The 19921-nt window shown below is 37.9% G+C and overlaps 1 protein-coding gene across 1 annotated transcript; it reads right to left on the bottom strand.

Annotated features, from left to right (window-relative positions):
• Window positions 1-220: 220 nt before the first annotated feature.
• LOC128591807 (arylacetamide deacetylase-like) lies at window positions 221-15608 on the bottom strand. The gene is given in 6 exon segments (XM_053599569.1): window positions 221-858; window positions 2721-2892; window positions 6472-6541; window positions 12135-12348; window positions 15424-15458; window positions 15461-15608. Coding segments are annotated over 6 exon segments (1176 nt in total). The 5' UTR covers window positions 15549-15608; the 3' UTR covers window positions 221-261.
• Window positions 15609-19921: the final 4313 nt, after the last annotated feature.

The raw sequence follows: 19921 nt of genomic DNA, 5'->3' as shown, positions 1-19921 counted from the left end.
AGTGCCGTGGCCTCACACAGCTCACAGCAACCTCCAACTCCTGGGCTTAAGCGATTCTCTTGCCTCAGCCTCCCGAGTAGCTGGGACCACAGGCGTCCACCACAACGCCCGGCTATTTTTTTTTTTGGTTGCAGTTTGGCCGGGGCCGGGCTTGAACCCGCCACCCTCGGTATATGGGGCCAGCGCCCTACCGACTGAGCCACAGGCGCCGCCCGAGATTTATTTTTTTTTTTAAAGAATATATTGTGGATACAGATTTCACTATAGATTTTCCCTTAGCCAAATAATATACTGATTTATGATCCTGGAACTAATTTTAAATTCTAGAAATGAAAATGCTCCATGGAATCCATCCTCAATGTGGTTATGGGTCACTCGAACTCCAGCATTCTGAAGGCGGGTGACATACATGACTCCATCATCTCTTAAGACATCATTTTGACAAGTGATGACATAGGTCAGGGGTAAACCACGCAATTTGCTGTCATCAGCCAACAGCGGGGCTGCCCGCACATCCAGGAACCCTGGATATTTTTTAGCCAGCTCAGAACTACCATAAATTGGATTGTTATAAACATGTCCTTTTACAAACTTCTCAGGGAGCAAGGAACTCCAATTAACAAACTTGAAGAGATGACTGGATTCCACAGGTATGTGTTGGTTGGAAAGCATAGCTTTCTCAAGTGATCTATCTGTAGTAAAATATTCACTCCAGAACCTGACCGTGAGTGATTTGGAGAGAAGTGGAAACTGTGGATTTTCTTGATATGAGGGTAAATCAAAATCAAGAGGCTGAAGGGCAGGATAAATTAGAACTTGGATCTTGAGTTTGATCTTGACATCTGGGTCATCTAAAAGCTGAGAAATGATTAAGATGATTTTCACAAATGATTTCCATTTTAAAATAATACAATAACTATAATAAGATAATCTGTATACAATTTTATAATCTCAAAAGACTTGAGTAATAATTGAAATATACCATCTGAACAAACTTCCGAGTATTCAAAATGGTTTCCAGGCCAGATATTCCTTAATTAAATGACATTTTTCACTCAATAAAAAAAATCTGTCACCTATTCCTCATGGAGGATGCAAAAGGATCTAACTGATAATTAGAACGTTAATGTCCCACCTTTTCTTTGAAGTATGACATAAATTTCTCTTTTTTTGATAAGAGTTTATTAAAATAGTTAGTATACCAGTAGCCTTTGCTATGGAGGGGAAGATTACTAATGGGGGATTTGTGAGGTAGCCTTGAGCTAAACTGATATGCTACTTTAAGACATTTGCACAAGCTTTCTGTGCAAAATGTTCTATTAATATCTCACCTTTTGAAAAATCAAATCTAATGTAGTATTTGAAAAAATCAGTGGCCTGAAGAGAGGGATGCACAAATATCAGAGTAAGTAAAAAAGGGATTTATAAGAATAAAATATAAAATGTTTGAAAATATATGCATTTAAATTTAATTTCATGTATGCTTCCAACATATATATTATACTGTAAAAGATGTATGTAACTTCTCCACAGAAATACAGATATTATTGGAGGTACCTGAAATATTTTGTAAATTATAATATTGATTTAGATTTTTAACTATTATGGCCAAAATAGACCATTTTTGACATTTTGGAGACCATTTGCATAGATTATTGTAGGTTGCCAGATATTTTTATATCAATTTTCTCATAAGATTCTCAAATCAACTCTGTAAAGTTGAAAGGCTTCATTTCCTCCACTACATGAGAAAATGAATGTTGAGAGAGATGCAATGACAAGGCTGATACCACATCTAGAAATTTCTGCAGCTCAAGGCAATCCAAGTCTCCTAATGCTTTTTTCCCTACATTATGAAACTTAACGTACTGATTAGAATCCACTTTTCAATGTTTCAAACATCTGTTTTATATTGTGAATGGAACAAAGACCGACTAAGACCTTTGTTCCTTTTGAGAACATTGTCCAAAAGGCTCTAGTAGGCAAACATTTTTTAATGTGGAAAAATATATAAGTAAATACAGCTAAGAAAACATATAGCAACAATGTTTTTAAATTGCTTTAAATTCATAGTTTATAATTAAAGTACCCTAATAAAATCTAAACTTCTACTTATTTATTTCATAGGTAGTTGCCCCTCTGGTGTCCCATGGAGACATAATATAGATCTTAAATAATCAATAGCAGTATCTTCTTCTCATGAAAAGAAAACATATTCTAGATATAATCTGCAACAAAAATGCCATTTATTATTCTTATATCACCATTATTAAATGATACATAAAATATATACACAAAAAAATCTTTTGAATTATTCATGTTGCTTCTTTGTTAGTAGCATAGCATCTTTGAACATGCTGATAATTGTCTTAAAATAGAGTGATTATTCTGGCAATCAAAGAAAATTTCATGGACAATTATTGAATGCATCTGAACCTCTGATAGGGTTAGAAGCTTGTGTGATCTCACAATTATATGATCTCATTTATCTGACTAGCATAATATTTTACTGACACATATATAATTTTAAATCAATGATCTACCCAGAGAATTATCATTTCATTAAGAAACAAAAACATCTGTGATAAGAGACGGACACTGATGTTTTAGGCATTTCTTCTCAATATCCTTCTTCATATTTAAAAATATATCTTTGTTTGCATTTACACGTTAATGTATGAGTTAAATCTGTTTATGAGTAGAGTTTTTTAAAAGCATACCTGTTGCGTCACTGCTGCAGCTAAATTCCCTCCTGCACTATCTCCAGAAATACCAATTCTTTCCGGGTTCACGCCGTATTTTGCCAGCACTTCTGTACGTAAGAACCACCGTAAAGCATCATATACATCTTCAAATTGAATTGGGAAATGATACCTAGGTGCTAATCTGTAGCTGTGAAGAGAAAACATGGTTTTCATGTCATTTTTTGTATTTTAATAAAGTATAACATAGGTGCCAGAAGTTTACATATCATATCACCTAACTGTTTTCATTTTCAAACTAAACGCAGCCAAATATCCAGCACCCAGATCATGAACTGGAGCCTTGCCAGCACCCTGAGAAAACTGTCATTTACTCTCTTCAACTCCTCAAGTATCCACTAACCTGAAAAACAGTATATATATTATGGGTTGGCTATTTTTCCTTTTAAATAAATAGAATCATATAGCACGTACTGCCATGTATCTGGCTTTGATTGTTACACACCGCGTGTTTGAACATCACCCACACTGCTGCCTACTTCAGTCTTTCTGTACAGGGACCATTGCGTGGATATCTACCGCAAATCATGTGTCTATTGACATACATCGGGCTTGGTGAAATAAGCCACTCACAAGAGGACAAAATACTTCATGAGTCCACTTACACAAGGAGTCTAAAGTAGTGAAAGTCAAAGAATCAGTGAGTGAAAAAATGCAGAGGGGGAAGACAATTGGGTTTACTGATCAAGTGGCTCAAAGTTTCAGTCAAGCAAGATGAATAAGCTCTAGAGATCTGCCTTACAACATTGTGCCAGTTAAAAATTTGCCAAGAGGAGAGGTCACTTGTCAAATGTTCTTACCACAATTAAGTAAATGAACAAATAAATAATAAAGACTAAATAAGTCTTTTTTTTTCCAACTTAAAAATGTTTTGGGGTTTTGGGCTGCTTGCAGTCCTGGGTTACCACAAACAGGGATGCTATGAATATTTTAGTATATTTTTTTGTGAAAATATGATGGTATTTCTATTGATATATACCCATATTATTGCTGGTCACAGTTATGCATCTATGATTAAATCTACTTTATACCAAAAGAGTTTTACCGAGCAGTGACCAAGTTATTCTTAAGCCAGCAGTTTAGGAGAGTGCTGCTGATGCATAGCCTCATCGACGCTTGGTGTTTTATGTGATTTTCTTTGTAGCCATATCAAGTACACAGCGGTATCTCCTAATGGTTTTAATTTATACTTCCTTAGTGTATAGTAACTTTTCATAAATTTCTTGATGATGTGGGTATCCTTTTCTGTAAGTCATCTATATTGATATGCAACTCAATGGTATTTAGTATGTTCAGAGGGTTATGCAACCATTGACGGTCAATTTTGTAATTTTTTATCTCTCAAAAAAAAAGTGTAAACACAGCCCAAAGAAAAATTTATCTGAACTACCTTGCTTAACTGTAGATTCAAAAGATCCGCATTGCAGAGAGGGCCCTGCTGTATACCCAGAAGGATGGGATGAGTGCTCAGAGAGGCCTGTCTGGGTTTCCCCACTAAGTCTATTAACATTAGAGCATACTCGTTTTGTCCAATCACATTTCTCTACACAGTTGTTCATATTTTGTTGGACCTACACATAAGAATGGACAATTTCCTCTGTATCTTTGGGTCTTCACTTGGAAGTTTCCCCCATATACATGTTAAAATAAGTTTATATTCCTTTCCTCTCTTTCATCAGTCTGCCTCAAGTCAGTGATTCTTCAGCAAAACTTTACAGTGCCAAGACCCTTTGTCCCTTCAATGGACATTGAAGTGTTTCCACTTTTTAAGGTGTTATGAAATATGTTGCTATGAACATACAACTACTTTTTATATGGATATGTTTTCATTACCCTTGTTTACATATTCAGAAATGGAATTGTTGGTTCAAATGGTAACTGTACGTTTGACCTTTTGTGGAACCGCCAAATTGTTTTCCGAAGTGGCTACACCATTTTTTATTTCCACCAGCAGAAGGGAGGGTTCCACTTTTTCCATGTCCTCACTAACAGTTGCTACTATCTATTTTTTCCTTATAGTTATACTAGTAGGTGTGAGTGTGCTTCATTGTGGTTTTGACATGATTACTGTAATGACTAATGATGTTGAGCATATTGCCATGTGCTTATCGGCCATTTTAATTTTAACAGAATTAACATGATTCATCTTTTTATAGAGTTGTTATTTATTTTTAATATAAATGAAATAAGAGTGCATTCAAAAGTGGGGCACAAATTTGTATCAATATTTAAAAGTATATTTTATCTTTTAAGTACATGTGATTTATTAGTCATTTCAATGACTCAGATGCAGGGATATGACTTATACTGCCATTTAACTTACCATTTTAAAGAAAATCATCAAAAATAAAGTGGTAATACAAAACGTGATATAAGCGTGGATCTTCTAAATGCTTTTTAAAAACTTTTATTCTACCTACTATACTACATTTATTACTGATGATTGAAAGGATGGTATTGCTCCTAACTAAAGTAGAAAAAATAAACTAATAGAAAAAAAAAAAACTCTTGACACATAATTACCCCCTTTGAAGAGAAAGATCACAGCCCACAGCTGCCTCCTCTATTTGATTAACTACCTGTGGCTTCTCTTAGGGTTTGTTTTCACAGCAATGGAAAAGAAGTGAGAAAATAGAAGGAGAAGTCTCACCCAGTCTCACTCACAGACCACATTGCAAGCAGTCTGATAAGGCATCTCAGAGAGAAGGGGAAAAAAGGGAAAACTAACAGTCCACAGAAGCTTCTGCCTTTGGGATCAGCTGACAGCAATAACTTTTTTCCTTCTTTCTCTTTATCCTTGGGGCTGGCACCTCTTCTTCCTTTCATCTGCAGCACCCTATCCTCTCTCTTTCCTTTTCTCTCTCCCTCTCCCTCCCTCTCCCTGTCTCTCTCTCCGAAAGTAAAGATTTTACTTCTTTCTATCTTAATCTTTGTGTCAAGAATTCTGTCTCATCCCACATCAGAATGTTCTGCCCTAATAATGACTTACAACTAAATCTTGGGCATCATCATGTTCCCACTTTACAACTTTATAATAATGATTTAACTTGGCAAATAGTCATCACTATGCTATTCCCTAACTTTTTATTTATTTTCTGATGTTTAATTCTAATAGGCAGGGGGCTACCTAGCAATCTACCCAAAATTTTACTGTCCCTATGTATTCCTTTCAAACATGGGTTGTTGATCTAACACACTATTTTACACAAACTCATTAACTTTGTTCTATTTGTTAATAAATATTAATATTTTAGACTCATCAAGTGCCACACACCAGGCTAAGTCTGTTTGAGGTATTTTATCATTTAGTCTTCACAATGACCATTAGAGGTAGGAATTATTCATAATGTAATTTTACAAATTGTTCTCCTTCTCCAGAATACTCATTCTTAAAAACTGTAAAACAAAGATTGAGAGGATATTTATTGCAAACAATCAGATCCATGGATGACACAATTTAAATTTATGTGAAAAGAATATTCTTTACGATTAGCTCTTTCTTCTTACCTGAATGACACAGTGTGCGTACAAACGCACACACACTTTTTTCTCAGCTCTAATCAGGGTAGGCCTAGCCTTCACTTTCAATCACTTCCTTAGTATAATCTGAGAAACTTGTATTTTTTGCATAATTGTTTATCATCTAAGGAAGCTGAGGGAGTTGGTACACATGGCATCTGGCCTGAAAACAAAACCACGTGGCTCTTACTTGGTGGATATGACGACAGCATCAAGCCTCTCTGCTGTCCATCTTGACAGCAAGTCATAATAACGTAAAGCTGAAATAAAAGAAATAATAGCAAGATATTAGTGAGAATGGAGATACAAAGTCTATTTCCTTCACAAAAACACTATGGTGCCTCTTTTATGTGTACATTTTGGAAAAAATTTTAACACTGTACTGATTATCTATAAGAAACTACTCATCCGGGGCGGCGCCTGTGGCTCAGTGAGTAGGGCGCCGGCCCCATATACCGAGGGTGGCGGGTTCAAACCCGGCCCCGGCTGAACTGCAACCAAAAAATAGCCGGGCGTTGTGGCGGGCGCCTGTAGTCCCAGCTACTCGGGAGGCTGAGGCAGGAGAATCGCTTAAGCCCAGGAGTTGGAGGTTGCTGTGAGCTGTGTGAGGCCACGGCACTCTACCGAGGGCAATAAAGTGAAACTCTGTCTCTACAAAAAAAAAAAAAGAAACTACTCATCCAACATAATGGAATTTGAGTTTGCCCGTGAACCTCCTAATTGCTCTTCAACCCTTTTATCATCAGTCCTGCCCACCTTGTCATTGGTCCTTCCAAGCCAGCCACATCCTCCAGAAGACATATCCAGTTTCCTCATTGGAAGAGATATTGACTGGCTCTGTTTTTTATTTTTATTCATTTTTTTTAATTATTTATTGAGACAGAGTCTCACTTTGTCACCCTCTGTAGCGTGATGGTTGTGTCATAGCTCACAGCAACCTCCAATTCTTGGGCTCAAGCAATTCTCTTGTCTCAGCCTCCAAAGTAGCTGAGAGTATAGGCACCCGCCACAATGCCTGGCTATTTTTGTTGTTGTTGTTTGTTTGATTAGCAGACCCAGGCTGGGTTTGAACTCACCAGGCCTGGTGCATGTGGCCAATGCCCTAACTACTGAGCTATGGGTGCCTAGCCACTGGCTCTGTTTTATTTTTAGTTTTTTTTTTATTAAATCATAGCCATGTACATTAATGCAATCATGGGGTACAATGTGCTGGTTTTATATACAATTTGAAATATTTTCATCAAACTAGTTAACATAGCCTTCACGGCATTTTCTTAGTTATTGTGTTAAGACATTTACATTCTACATTTAGTAATTTCACATGTACCCTTGTAAGACGCACGGTAGGTGTGGTCCCACCAATTACCCTCCCTCCATCCATCCTCCCCCCTCCCTCCACTCCCTTTCCCCCTTCCCCCTATTCTTGGGTTATAACTGGTTATAGCTTTCATGTGAAAGCCATAAATCAGTTTCATAGTAGGGCTGAGTACATTGGATACTTTTTCTTCCATTCTTGAGATACTTTACTAAGAAGAATATGTTCCAGCTCCATCCATGTAAACATGAAAGAGATAAAATCTCCATCTTTCTTTAAGGCTGCATAGTATTCCATGGTATACATATACCACAGTTTATTAATCCATTCGTGGATCGATGGGCACCTGGGCTTCTTCCATGACTTAGCAATTATGAATTGGGCTGCAATAAACATTCTGGTACAAATGTCTTTGTTATAATGTGCTTTTTGGACTTCTGGGTATATACCTAGTAGAGGAATTGTAGGATCGAATGGCAGGTCTATTTTTAGATCCCTAAGTGTTCTCCAAACATCTTTCCAAAAGGAACATGTTAGTTTGCACTCCCACCAGCAGTGTAGAAGTGTTCCCTTTTCTCCACATCCATACCAACATCTCTGGTCTTGAGATTTTGTAATGTGGGCTAATTTCACTAGAGTTAGATGATATCTCAAAGTAGTTTTGATTTGCATTTCTCTGATGATTAAGGATGATGAGCATTTTTTCATATGTCTGTAGGCCATGTGCCTATCTTCTTCAAAGAAGTTTTTCTTCAAGTCCCTTGCCCACCCTGAGATGGGATCACTTGTTCTTTTCTTGCTAATACATTTGAGTTCTCTGTGGATTTTGGTTATTAAACCTTTGTCGGAGACATAACCTGCAAATATCTTCTCCCATTCTGAGGGCTGTCTGCTTGCTTTACTTACTGTGTTCTTGGCTGTGCAGAAGCTTTTTAGTTTGATCAGGTCCCAATAATGTATTTTTGGTGTTGCTTCAATTGCCTGAGGGGTCCTCCTCATAAAATATTCGCCCAGGCCAATTTCTTCAAGTGTTTTCCCTGCCTTTTATTCTAGTATTTTTATAGTTTAATGTCTTAATCTTAAATCTTTAATCCAGGGAGAGTCTATCTTTGTTAATGATGAAAGGTGTGGGTCCAGTTACAGTCTTCTATAGGTCACCAGCCAGTTCACCCAGCACCATTTGTTAAATAGGGAATCTTTTCCCATTGAATGTTTTTAATTGACTTGTCAAAGATCAAATAACGGTAAGTAGCTGGGTTCATCTGTTGGTTCTCTATTCTGTTCCATACATCTACTTCTCTATTTTTGTGCCAGTACCATGCTGTTTTGATCACTATCAATTTATAGTATAGTCTGAGGTCTGGTAGTGTGATTCCTCCTGCTTTGCTTTTATTTCTGAGTAATGTCTTGGCTATTAGAGGTTTTTACTGATTCCATATAAAATGATGTATTATTTTTTTGAGATTTTTAAATTATGACAATGGAGCATAATAGGGATTGCATTAAAATTGTATATTGCTTTGGGTTGTATGGACATTTTAACAATGTTAATTCTTCCCAGCCATGAGCATGGTATGTTTTTCCATTTGTTAACATCTTCAGCTATTTCTTTTCTTAGAGTTTCATAGTTCTCTTTATAGAGATCTTTCACTTCCTTTGTTAGGTAAATTTCCAAATATTTCATCTTCTTTGGCACTATTAGGAACAGAATAGAGTCCTTGACTGTTTTTTCAGCATGACTAGTGTTGGTAGACTGGCTCTGTTTTAGATGATGGGTAATGCAACAGTGGAAAGACAAGGTCACTGGCTTAACCAACGTGTTGTCAGATATGTGACTCAAGGACATACAAATAGAAATGTGGCAACATATAAGGACCACCTCAATTTGCATGGGACAATAGGAAAAACACTTGAATATAAGCAGGGCAGAACGATACTCCCCTAGTCAGCAAACATGGTCTCATTCTGTGGATGAAGCATAGATGGAATTTCCTCATTCACTGCTTCATCCATGCTACTTTTCTAGAAACAGAACTATCTGAGGCCACCTTTGGCTCTTATTCTCTTGGCTAGGGGAAACACTTGATGCTATTCTTACCTGATTCTAACCCTTCTATTCATATCCAATTATTTTACCAGTGGTTCCAAAGAAAAATCAAAACATTTTAACCCCAAATATATTTCTTCCACATACTTTGAGATGGCATTCAGGGAGCCAGTAAACAAAAGTGACCAGGCAAAGCTGTCTTTTGTAAGGGAGATCAGTATCTCTAGAGAAATTGCAATGAACCAGCCAGGCCTTCACTTGCCCAGCTCTCAGAGTCTGACATATTTAAATGGAAAGAGACACTGACAGCTGTGACCTATGAGGTTTGTATAACAAGGCTTCCTCTTCTTATCATCCCATAACCTGTCTTGCCCCTAAAACTTGATTTACCACCATAACCTATTTTTAGGCATGGTCTCAGCCCCCTGTTCTTTCTGTAATCTCCCAGTGGTATATAAGACTGTACCACACTGGGAGGTAGGATAATCACTCTGTTTCTCCCTATGAACGCATTAATAAATCTATATGATTTTTCTCCAATTAATCTGCCTCTTGTGAATTGATTTTTTCGCAGTTTTTGGCTGGGGCTGGATTGGAACCCGCCACCTCCAGCCTATGGTGCCGTTGCCCTACTCCTTTGAGCCACAGGCATAGTCCCTCTTGTGAATTGATTTTTCAGTGAACTTTCAGAGTTAATACTCCAACTCTTCTTTCCTCTTACTTTCTCTGGGCTATTTGAACACTCTGAACCCCTCTCTTTCTTAACATATTTCTATGTGTATTTCCTTTATTTCTTTCAATATACCAACTTTATTGATATTTCTTCCACATTAAAATAAATTAAAATGGTCCTACTTAATTCTCCTGTTAATCTATTATTTTCTTGCTTATTCCTATCATAAATAAGTCCCTTCAAGACCAGAAATTATTCTCCTGATTTCCTTATCTCTCACTGTTTGCTTGTTGCAATGTCTTTCTGTGGATAGTCTGTGAAGTCTCTCCTTGACAATATTAACATAACAAGTTTGACATCCAAAAGATAAACTTCCTTCCTACTTACTTGGCTTCTGTACACCATTCCATACTTTTTATTAATCTTTCTTGAGACTCTCACTTTCTTTGGCTTTTTAAAAATGTTATGGCCTTTTTGATCACTTTTCATGTTTGGCTCATTGCCTATTCCTGTACCCAACACTTTGGTCTGTGTTCTCCAGGGATCTGTCCTGACCCTCCCAGTCATCCTGTCACAACAAGATACTCTTCTTATCTCAGATCTTTCCCACTCTCTCTTCCCACCATACCCCAACTTCCCACATCAACAGGCAAATTTTCTTAACTTCAAGTTTGCATAATTTTCTTGTCAGAACTAATTGATTCTTCCTGTCTGGAGTTTGTATTTCTTAACTAAGGTGCAATCCAGTCTATACTCTCCCAGTTGATCTATATTCTATTTGTCAGAGGTAAACAGATGAATATACATATCAAGAAGTCTGGACTCAGGTAGGTTAGGTGATTTTTCTAAGAGTCACAAAATTAGTATCTTTATCCAAGTGTTTATACTTCTAAGCATATTTCTCTTTCTACTGCAATTTTATACATCAGGAAATATGTAACTTTCACAGACATCTTGTTTACTCCGGTCTATTTTTTCCTACATTTGACACTTTTAAACACACAGTAGTTTTTTTTTGTTTGTTTTGTTTTTTTGAGACAGAGTCTCACTATGTTGCCCTCGGTAGAGTGCCATTATGTCACAGCTCAGAGCAACCTCCAACTCTTGGGCTTAGGCGATTATCTTGCCTCAGCCTCCTGAGTAGCTGGGACTACAGGCACTCATCACAACACCCAGCTATTTTTTGTTGCAGTTGTCACTGCTGTTTCTTAGCTGGCAGAGGCTGGGTTCAAACCCGCCATTCTTGGTACATGGGGCTGGTGCCCTATCCACTGAGCCACACGCACCACCCTAAACACACAGTATTTTTTATTTATCAATTCAACAGGGATTGTCTTTATTAGGATGTATGTTCCAAGAAGGCAAAGAATGTTATGTTTGCTCCTATAACATTGCCAGGAACATACCAACTGTGTGAGCAAATCAAAGAACACATGAGATCATCCTGTAATGTCAAGTGGAGAATAACAGAGACACCAGAATAAGTTTTCTTAGAGTAATTGCAATAAATACAAAAAGTTTTGTCTTCTCATACTTTTTATATTTATTGCAGTTACTGTTAGTAATTAGAGTAATTATTCTAAATACTCTACTTAGGTTGATGTGGAAAGGCATATAGGAAAAAACTGACTTGAAGCTTCAAGAAGAGTTAAATTGTGCCAAAAGAACAAAGCACAAGAAGACAAAAGAGATTGTAATATCCATATTACAACCATATTTAGTAGGTATACAATATCCGTATTTTATACCTACTAAAGCTTCAGGAAAATTTTTTCACCAAACTATGCCAGAGATAGGTTTTTAAAAGGATTCACTTACCAGCACTTCCCAAACCACCGTGGATGTAAAACGATCCCCTTCTTAGTGCTTCTGACTTCCTCTTTGGCACATATACGTGAACAGGAATGTTGTTGAATTGCATCTCAGTCACAGTGACATTGTCATCTGAAGTTGGTGGGACTTCATCAAAGCTTACAATAGTCGCAAGGGATTCCATTAAATGATGAAGTCCCAGCAGCTCAATAAATGTAGCCTAAAAATAAAATTCACACATATCTTTGAATCTCAGAGAAATTTATGAACATATGAGCACACATTAACTTACATGAATCCTATTCAGTCCTTTTAAAGGACCAGAAGTGCAAATATTATGCCTATGGTAATTGTTTGAAAAGAGGGAGAGCACTCTGAAGGAAACCACAATACATCATCCCCAAATGGGTTTCCTTAATATATTTGAAGATGGCTGTTCGGAAGTGATGCAAATGCAGTAGTTGAAGCGCTATCTTTGGTAGGAGAAAGTTTACATCTTTGGAGAAAATGTGCATTGATAATAACTAGGCTTTCCCTGAGGGCCTTCTCTTGTCCACATCCAGGATAGACAGGCTAGCTGAGACTCTGACACCTTTAAGGGTGTAAAAGAAATATTGACCATCTATTCTCTCTGAGAGTTGTTACCTGTGAGGTCTCAGCTACATAACAAGACTGGCTCTGCTAGCCAGGCCTCCTCTTTTCTTCTTCCCATAACCTGTCTTGTCATCACAACTTATTTTTGACCAGGGTCCAAGCTCCCCTTCTTTCTGCAACCTTAAGATGCCTCAAAAGCGTCAGCCATTTGGCTATTTCTTTGAGAACTTTCATTTTGTAAAACTTCTATGCCCACTAAAATATTGGTATGCCTTTTCTCCTATTAATTCTCCTTTTATCAGTTACTAGCAAACCTTCAGAGGACAAAGTAGAAGTTTTCTCTTGGCCCCTATAACTCATTTATTCCCTATGTTAGGCAGATAGCTAAAAATCCAGCTCTTCTAGGGAAAAAGCAAACGTGTGGAACCCTAGGCCCTCATCTCACTTTAATCATGTCTGTGATTGCCCACACCTAGGGAAACACCACAGCCCAATCTACCAGTCAGAACTTAGCAGCCAACTGCAAAAGGATATACAAGACTCTTAAGACTAATTATCATGCCATTAGCTTAATTCTATATTGTGATCCACACCCACACTGGGCTTTCAGAGAGGCTAATGGGAGGTCCTCATGTGTGCCGATAGAACGGTTTATTAGAAGATAGGAAAGCTTCTAACACAACCAGAAGGGGTCCATGGAAGGGTTGGCCATTGCAGCTTGGTTGTTTGGGGGCTTTCATGCCTTATCTGCCTGCCTAAACCTGCTGGCAAAGACTGATCGTGTCTTGAAATCTAGCTCACTGACTTTGGTTTCTTTACACCTTAATGACTGGCCTCTGTGGATGGGTCTTATATTTGTGCTGGAAAATTGTTTCTGCCCAATCCCCAGAGGAAGTCCCTCCTCTGAAGCCCAGTGACCAATGGCTACACAGGTCACTCTAAAGGGGTTGCTGCTCCTTCTTCTCTGTGCCATTTCCCAGCTTCTGCTTAAAACCTTCTAAGGGAAGAGATAGATGATATTAACTTGTCCATTTCAAAAAGGAGAAAAAAGAGCACAGGGAGGTTAAATAAGCAATCTAAGTCTAAATAGCTAGTAAGGGATATTTACCAGAATTCTAAATCCATCAGTTTGAGTTTTGATTTACTGTTCATAGTGAAATCCTTCAAAAAGGGGCATGAATACTGAAAGATTGCCAGACATTTGAAGGAAGCCAGCCAAACTAATCAGGAAAAAATAATATGAAGCAGGAGAATAATTAAATACAAAAAACAAACAAGAAGCAGATATTTCAGCAATAAGAAAAGACAGAAAAACAATTATTTTTTAAATGTGTGTCCTTTGAGGGCTCTGAAAGTTTATTCCATTCATAAACTGCGGAGAGAATGCAAATCAATAAATAAATGCAAAGACTACCAGAGAAGATATATATATATGTCCATACATGTACACATACATGTATATATTTAAATTTTGCTTAAATGAATAAAAAAAAGATAATTAATAGCAGAACTCCAAGAAGAAATTAATGACCTCTTGCAAATTGTTCCTCAACAATAACAAATACGAGAAAAAAAAAATGTTCTCTATTAAAACTCTCTGATAGCTCTATAGTACATGTAAATTATATCAAATCTCACTACCTTTGTCCATAAAGCATTGTATGATGTGACATGTAACCTCTTTGAACTAAATTGCAACAATTTTACCATCAAATCCAAATATTATTGATTTTACCATCAAATCCCAAATTACTCTCCTTTTCTTCATTTTATCCCCTTTAAGGCACTTCTTGTGATCTGAAGTCACTTATTCATTTGGTTCTAATTTGTTTTTTCTTCTACCACTACAATGTCAACTCTGTGGGGGCAGACTCCTTGTTTCTCTAATAGGAGTTGACAGAGATTTGAATGGTTAAATGAATGTGAAATAAAAGATCAATCTAGGAGTTGCAACATCTACATGGTCTCTGATGTCTCTCCTGAAAAAGATTTTTTAAAATGAAAGGAATAAATAATCAAAGAAGTAATAGGCAAACAGTTGCTGGCACCAGAGAGAACTATACCTTTTTTACTTGCCAAGGACAACGTTGCTGTGGCAAGCAGCCAGTTGCTATGACACCCACGGCCCTCCTCCCATTTCTGCATATCTTGCCTTTTCTGGCTAACCCGGGACATGTGCCAACAAGCTTACCTACAGAATATTTCCTTCAGAACCTCTTTTTTTAGTCAGAACATCAGGGGGGTACACATGGTTTGTATATGTACTTTGTTTTTGTCCAGATTGAGTCAAAGTTATAAGTATGCCTTCACTCAGATAGTGTGCCCTGTACTGAACAGGGGTGAATTTACACATTCCCTGCACCACCTCCTTCAAGCCTGATTTATAAGGAGATTTCTTGAGAAATTTACATATCTATACTTCAAATCCAACAGGTATGAAAATTGATAAGTTAACAGCACTGCCCAATTGGTTTGTTTACAAAATTCAAATAAGGACCTGTTGATATTTTTGTAACATAATTCCAATACATAAAATAAAAAGCAAGAAAACAAGCAACATTTCTAAGCATAACATTGTCAAAGCCACAACGCTTATTTACAAAGATGAAAACGTCAATAAATCAAAAGAACAAGATCCTGGAAAAATTATTTCTCCAGGTCAACTGACTCCATTTCTGAAATCACAAAATTCCAAACTTACCAAATGTACAAAAGTTTTCATGTATGTGTTCACCCTGGCTCCTCTAAATTTTCTGGGAGAGGTATACGAATGTAGTATGCCACAAAGATCCCCGCAATCAGAAGGCACAGAGATTTTCTTCCCATGCTGTAGTTCCTGTGCTTCTTTGTCTTCAGAAACAGTGAAAGTAAACTTTCATGATATGCCTGAACAGTGTTCTTCAAGAAGCTTCTCAGCTCCACCAAGGAGCTTTATGTTGCTTTATGAATATAGATATTCACTTAGATAAGGGTTGACATCATGAAGTTAAAATTTCATTGGTTATCAGATACAGTCTTGTTGAAAGACAGTTCGAGATTTAATGAGAAACAGGAAACTTAAGCAAGTTCTGTGAAAGGTTATACTCTTACTTGTATTCCAGTTAAATAAGCATGTATTGACCAATAACATGGGTGTTGCAGTTTCCCTGTGGAAACTGTAGTTTCTCTGAGGAAACAGATCACAGGACACACATGATCAGTACATGCGGTAAGGAGAGAGGCTCACCCTCACCGTCGCTCGGCCCCTCACCACCAGCAGGGCTTTTATTAGAAAATATTACAAGGCTTTTGTCAACAAGTATCAGTTCTCATGGCTCTCGCAGGTTCTTTCCTCAATTTTTTCCCAATAACTTTGCTAGTTTCTAATGTATACGTCAACATTTCTTTGACTGCTTCCCTACCCTGTCCGTGAGAACACAGAGCTGCTTGGCGGCGGCCCCCAAGCTTCGGATGCTCCTGCATTTGCTCAGGAACTTTTAACACTCTCACCAAGCTTCATGTGCTCCTGCATTTGCTCAGGAACTTTTAACACTCTCACCAAGCTTCAGATGCTCCTGCATTTGCTCAGGAACTTTTAACACTCTCACCAAGCTTCATGTGCTCCTGCATTTGCTCAGGAACTTTTAACACTCTCACCAAGCTTCAGATGCTCCTGCATTTGCTCAGGAACTTTTAACACTCTCACCAAGCTTCATGTGCTCCTGCATTTGCTCAGGAACTTTTAACACTCTCACCAAGCTTCAGATGCTCCTGCATTTGCTCAGGAACTTTTAACACTCTCACCAAGCTTCATGTGCTCCTGCATTTGCTCAGGAACTTTTAACACTCTCACCAAGCTTCATGTGCTCCTGCATTTGCTCAGGAACTTTTAACACTCTCACCAAGCTTCAGATGCTCCTGCATTTGCTCAGGAACTTTTAACACTCTCACCAAGCTTCATGTGCTCCTGTATTTGCTCAGGAACTTTTAACACTCTCACCAAGCTTCATGTGCTCCTGCATTTGCTCAGGAACTTTTAGCACTCTCACCAAGCTTCAGATGCTCCTGCATTTGCTCAGGAACTTTTAACACTCTCATGGCCTGAGGCAGGCTAGGCACTGAGAAAAGGTCCATCTACATTTCCCCCTTTTTGTTTTGAAGGATCTTTGTAAAACATTGAAGAAAAAACTGTGACCTTTTGTTTCATTCTGTCTGACTTTCTTGAGATTCTTCTCCAGACGATGCAACAAAACACAATAATGCCAATGATTAAAAACATAAAAATGAAAGACGCACTACCCAATGCTTTCAATTGTTCAATAGGAGATAGCTGACTAATACCATCAGACGTGCTTTGCAATACATCTGTTCCTGATTAACAATTGTAGGTGATGTGTGAATGTTTCTGAAATATGCTGTTGTAATTCTAGAATTTCTTCAGTCATGTTAGTATTACTTAACAAACGCTTTCTAACTTTATCCCAGTTCAACTGAGTGTCATTCCAAGGAACAGGGGTTACACAGAATGTACTAATATTCCAATCACAACATAATCTGATTGTCTTTGTAGACTTAAAATTTGATCCCCCAACAATACCAGGGCTTCTTCTAAATCTGTTAATTTGTTATTAATTTCAGAGTCTATTTCACACTGGGCAGTCCATAATTTTTCTGAATTACTATGCCAATTTTGAATAAACTCTACAGTTTGTACAGGTTGGTGTAAACCTACATCAGCAGTTGCTGCAGCAGCACTGATAGCAATCAGTCCAGTGATAACGGATATCAACAGTCCAAATGTACCATTTGGTACATTTCTTGATAGAGTCCACAAGATGGTGAAACAACAAGGCTGTAGGTAAATCTTGCCATGGTCTCTGCATCTGAACTGGTATCCACATTCTGACTCAAGCTCTTAAAATATAAATGCTTTCCTAACTGGGACCAAAAGAGACTGAAGAATTAAAGCATGTGAAAAAGGAACAATTTGTGCAAGAAATAACAGACTCTTCAGGATGCCACTGGGAGGGTCCCTTCATTCAAAGATATGGCAGTTTTTCACAAGCCTGTACATAATGGGATTCATTTCTCTGAAAGGTTAAAGCAGAAGAGTTGTCAGTATTATGTGTATCTCCTTTTTAAGCTTATAATCGTGATAAAGAAGTTGTTAATTTCCAAAGATGTTGAGTTGGGCCATGCGGGGATGGCATCAGCAGGGACATACCTTCCCCATGCCATACAAGGGCTATGGGCTATGGTAGATATACTATTATATTCTCTATACTATCTTAAATCTGCTCCCACTCCTTTGTCGCAAGCGGTCCCATGGGGTCCCCAATCAGTGACGCTTCCATAGGAAGTATTAACTAATACTTGAGATCCCTCTCCACGACAAAGCATCCAGGGGCAGGGAACAGTGTGGGAGGTTAGGAGGAGCAGATCCTTTGTGACTCTCATTACCTTTCCATCCTTTTGTTTGTAAAATGTAGATTGATTTGGTTTCTTTAGCCTCAGTACTACTTCTTACAATGGATAACCAAGCCTTATTCTCAGGCTTTAAACAAGGACTTCCATTATCTATATAAATAGGGATTCCTTGAATACCTACAATACAATTGGCTATGATGATGCCTTCTTCCCCAGGTCTCATTAGCCCACGGGAATCGTAAGGTCCAGGCATCTAGCTGGAACCATTAACATACATCGGTATGGTTGGATCATTCCATGATATGGTCCTATTTAAAGGAGGATTCGGAATGTAAACCCAATATGTAAAATTAACTATACTGCTTCTATTTACAGTTCTTACCTGGGTAGAAAGAAAGGCCAGCATGGCCACAAAAAGATGCTCAGCTGTAACTGGCTTGCCTTGTTGATGGACCATGCTTTCAGCCATCTGGGTAAGTGTCTTCACCTGCCCCAAGGTAGGCAGGGTAGTACAAATTGTTGATGATAGAGGGCACTGTCTTGTAGGGCATTTTAAGGTGAGATGTTGGAGATCCTCAGAGAGGAGTGCCTCATCAAAATCATGCTGTGGTCTTTTGTTCCTGACACAGTTTGATTGAATCTGCAGGCAACCACTGCTTGCCTTCTGAGTCTGTGGAGACATAAGCAAAACCTACCAGGTTTCCATGAATTATCAAGAGTTTTATAATATAAGGGTTAAGTTCAACTGAATGCTGAGGGTTTATATGTTTCCAGTGGCATTCTGCTCTCTATTAGTCCTCAGATCTATTCAGATAATTAAATGTGAAGAGTGCTTTCTGTAAAAGAAATCTTGGTGTGTTAAAGCCATCCACACCTTTTTGTTTCTATAACATTTCTTTGAGAGTGCAGTGTTTGCATTCAATGAGAGCTTGACCTTGTGAATTGTAAGGGATGCCAGTAGAGTGACTGATATTCCAGTGTGAAAGAAAAGTTTGAAATGGATGGGACAGATAATTGGGTGCATTTTCTGTCTTTATGTTGGCAGGGAGTCCCCCATGTGATTAAAAGCTTCAATTAGATGAGTGATAACATGTGGATCTTTCACCAGGGATGGCTGAAGTCCATGAATAACCAGAAAAGTGTCCACTGAGTGATGTGCATACATTAAATTGCCAAAAGAGGGAACAATAGTAGCATCCATCTGCCATATATGGTTGGGATGAAGACCACATGGATTTACTCCAGGGGAATAAGTAGGATTATTAAGCTAATTGCAAGACGGACACAGTGAGATAATATGTTTTGCTTGTTTGATAGAAATAGAGAATTGTTGTGCTAAGCCTTTGGCATTAATATGAGTGTCTGTGTGAAATTGTGACACAGGAAATACAGATCCAATCAATAATTTGTCAATGTAATCATTAGACGAGACCATAGGACCAGGAAGTCCTGTGTGAGCATGGATATGAGTAATGTAAAGAGGGTTAGAATGCAAACAAATGAGGGTTTGGAGTTTACAAAACATTGTAATCAAGTCATCATTATGTGATAGAGGGAGATAAACAGTTTCAATGTGAGAAACAACAGTCTCCGCATATTGTGAATCAGTAACTATGTGGAGAGCAGATGAGAAGTCTGATAACAAAAGATAAATGGCATAAAGCTCATTCTTCTGAACAGAAGAATAGGGTCCTTGCTGAACTTCAGACATTGTGTCATTGGAATATCCTATCATTCCAAGTATATTAGCATCTGTGTAAAAAGTATCTGCTTGAGGTTTTCTTGGAGTATCT

The sequence above is a fragment of the Nycticebus coucang genome, chromosome 8 (assembly GCF_027406575.1).
Source record: "Nycticebus coucang isolate mNycCou1 chromosome 8, mNycCou1.pri, whole genome shotgun sequence".
Lineage (NCBI taxonomy): Eukaryota > Metazoa > Chordata > Mammalia > Primates > Lorisidae > Nycticebus > Nycticebus coucang.
The sequence above is the reverse complement of the archived record's forward strand: the minus strand, read 5'-3'. Positions and strand labels throughout refer to the sequence as shown.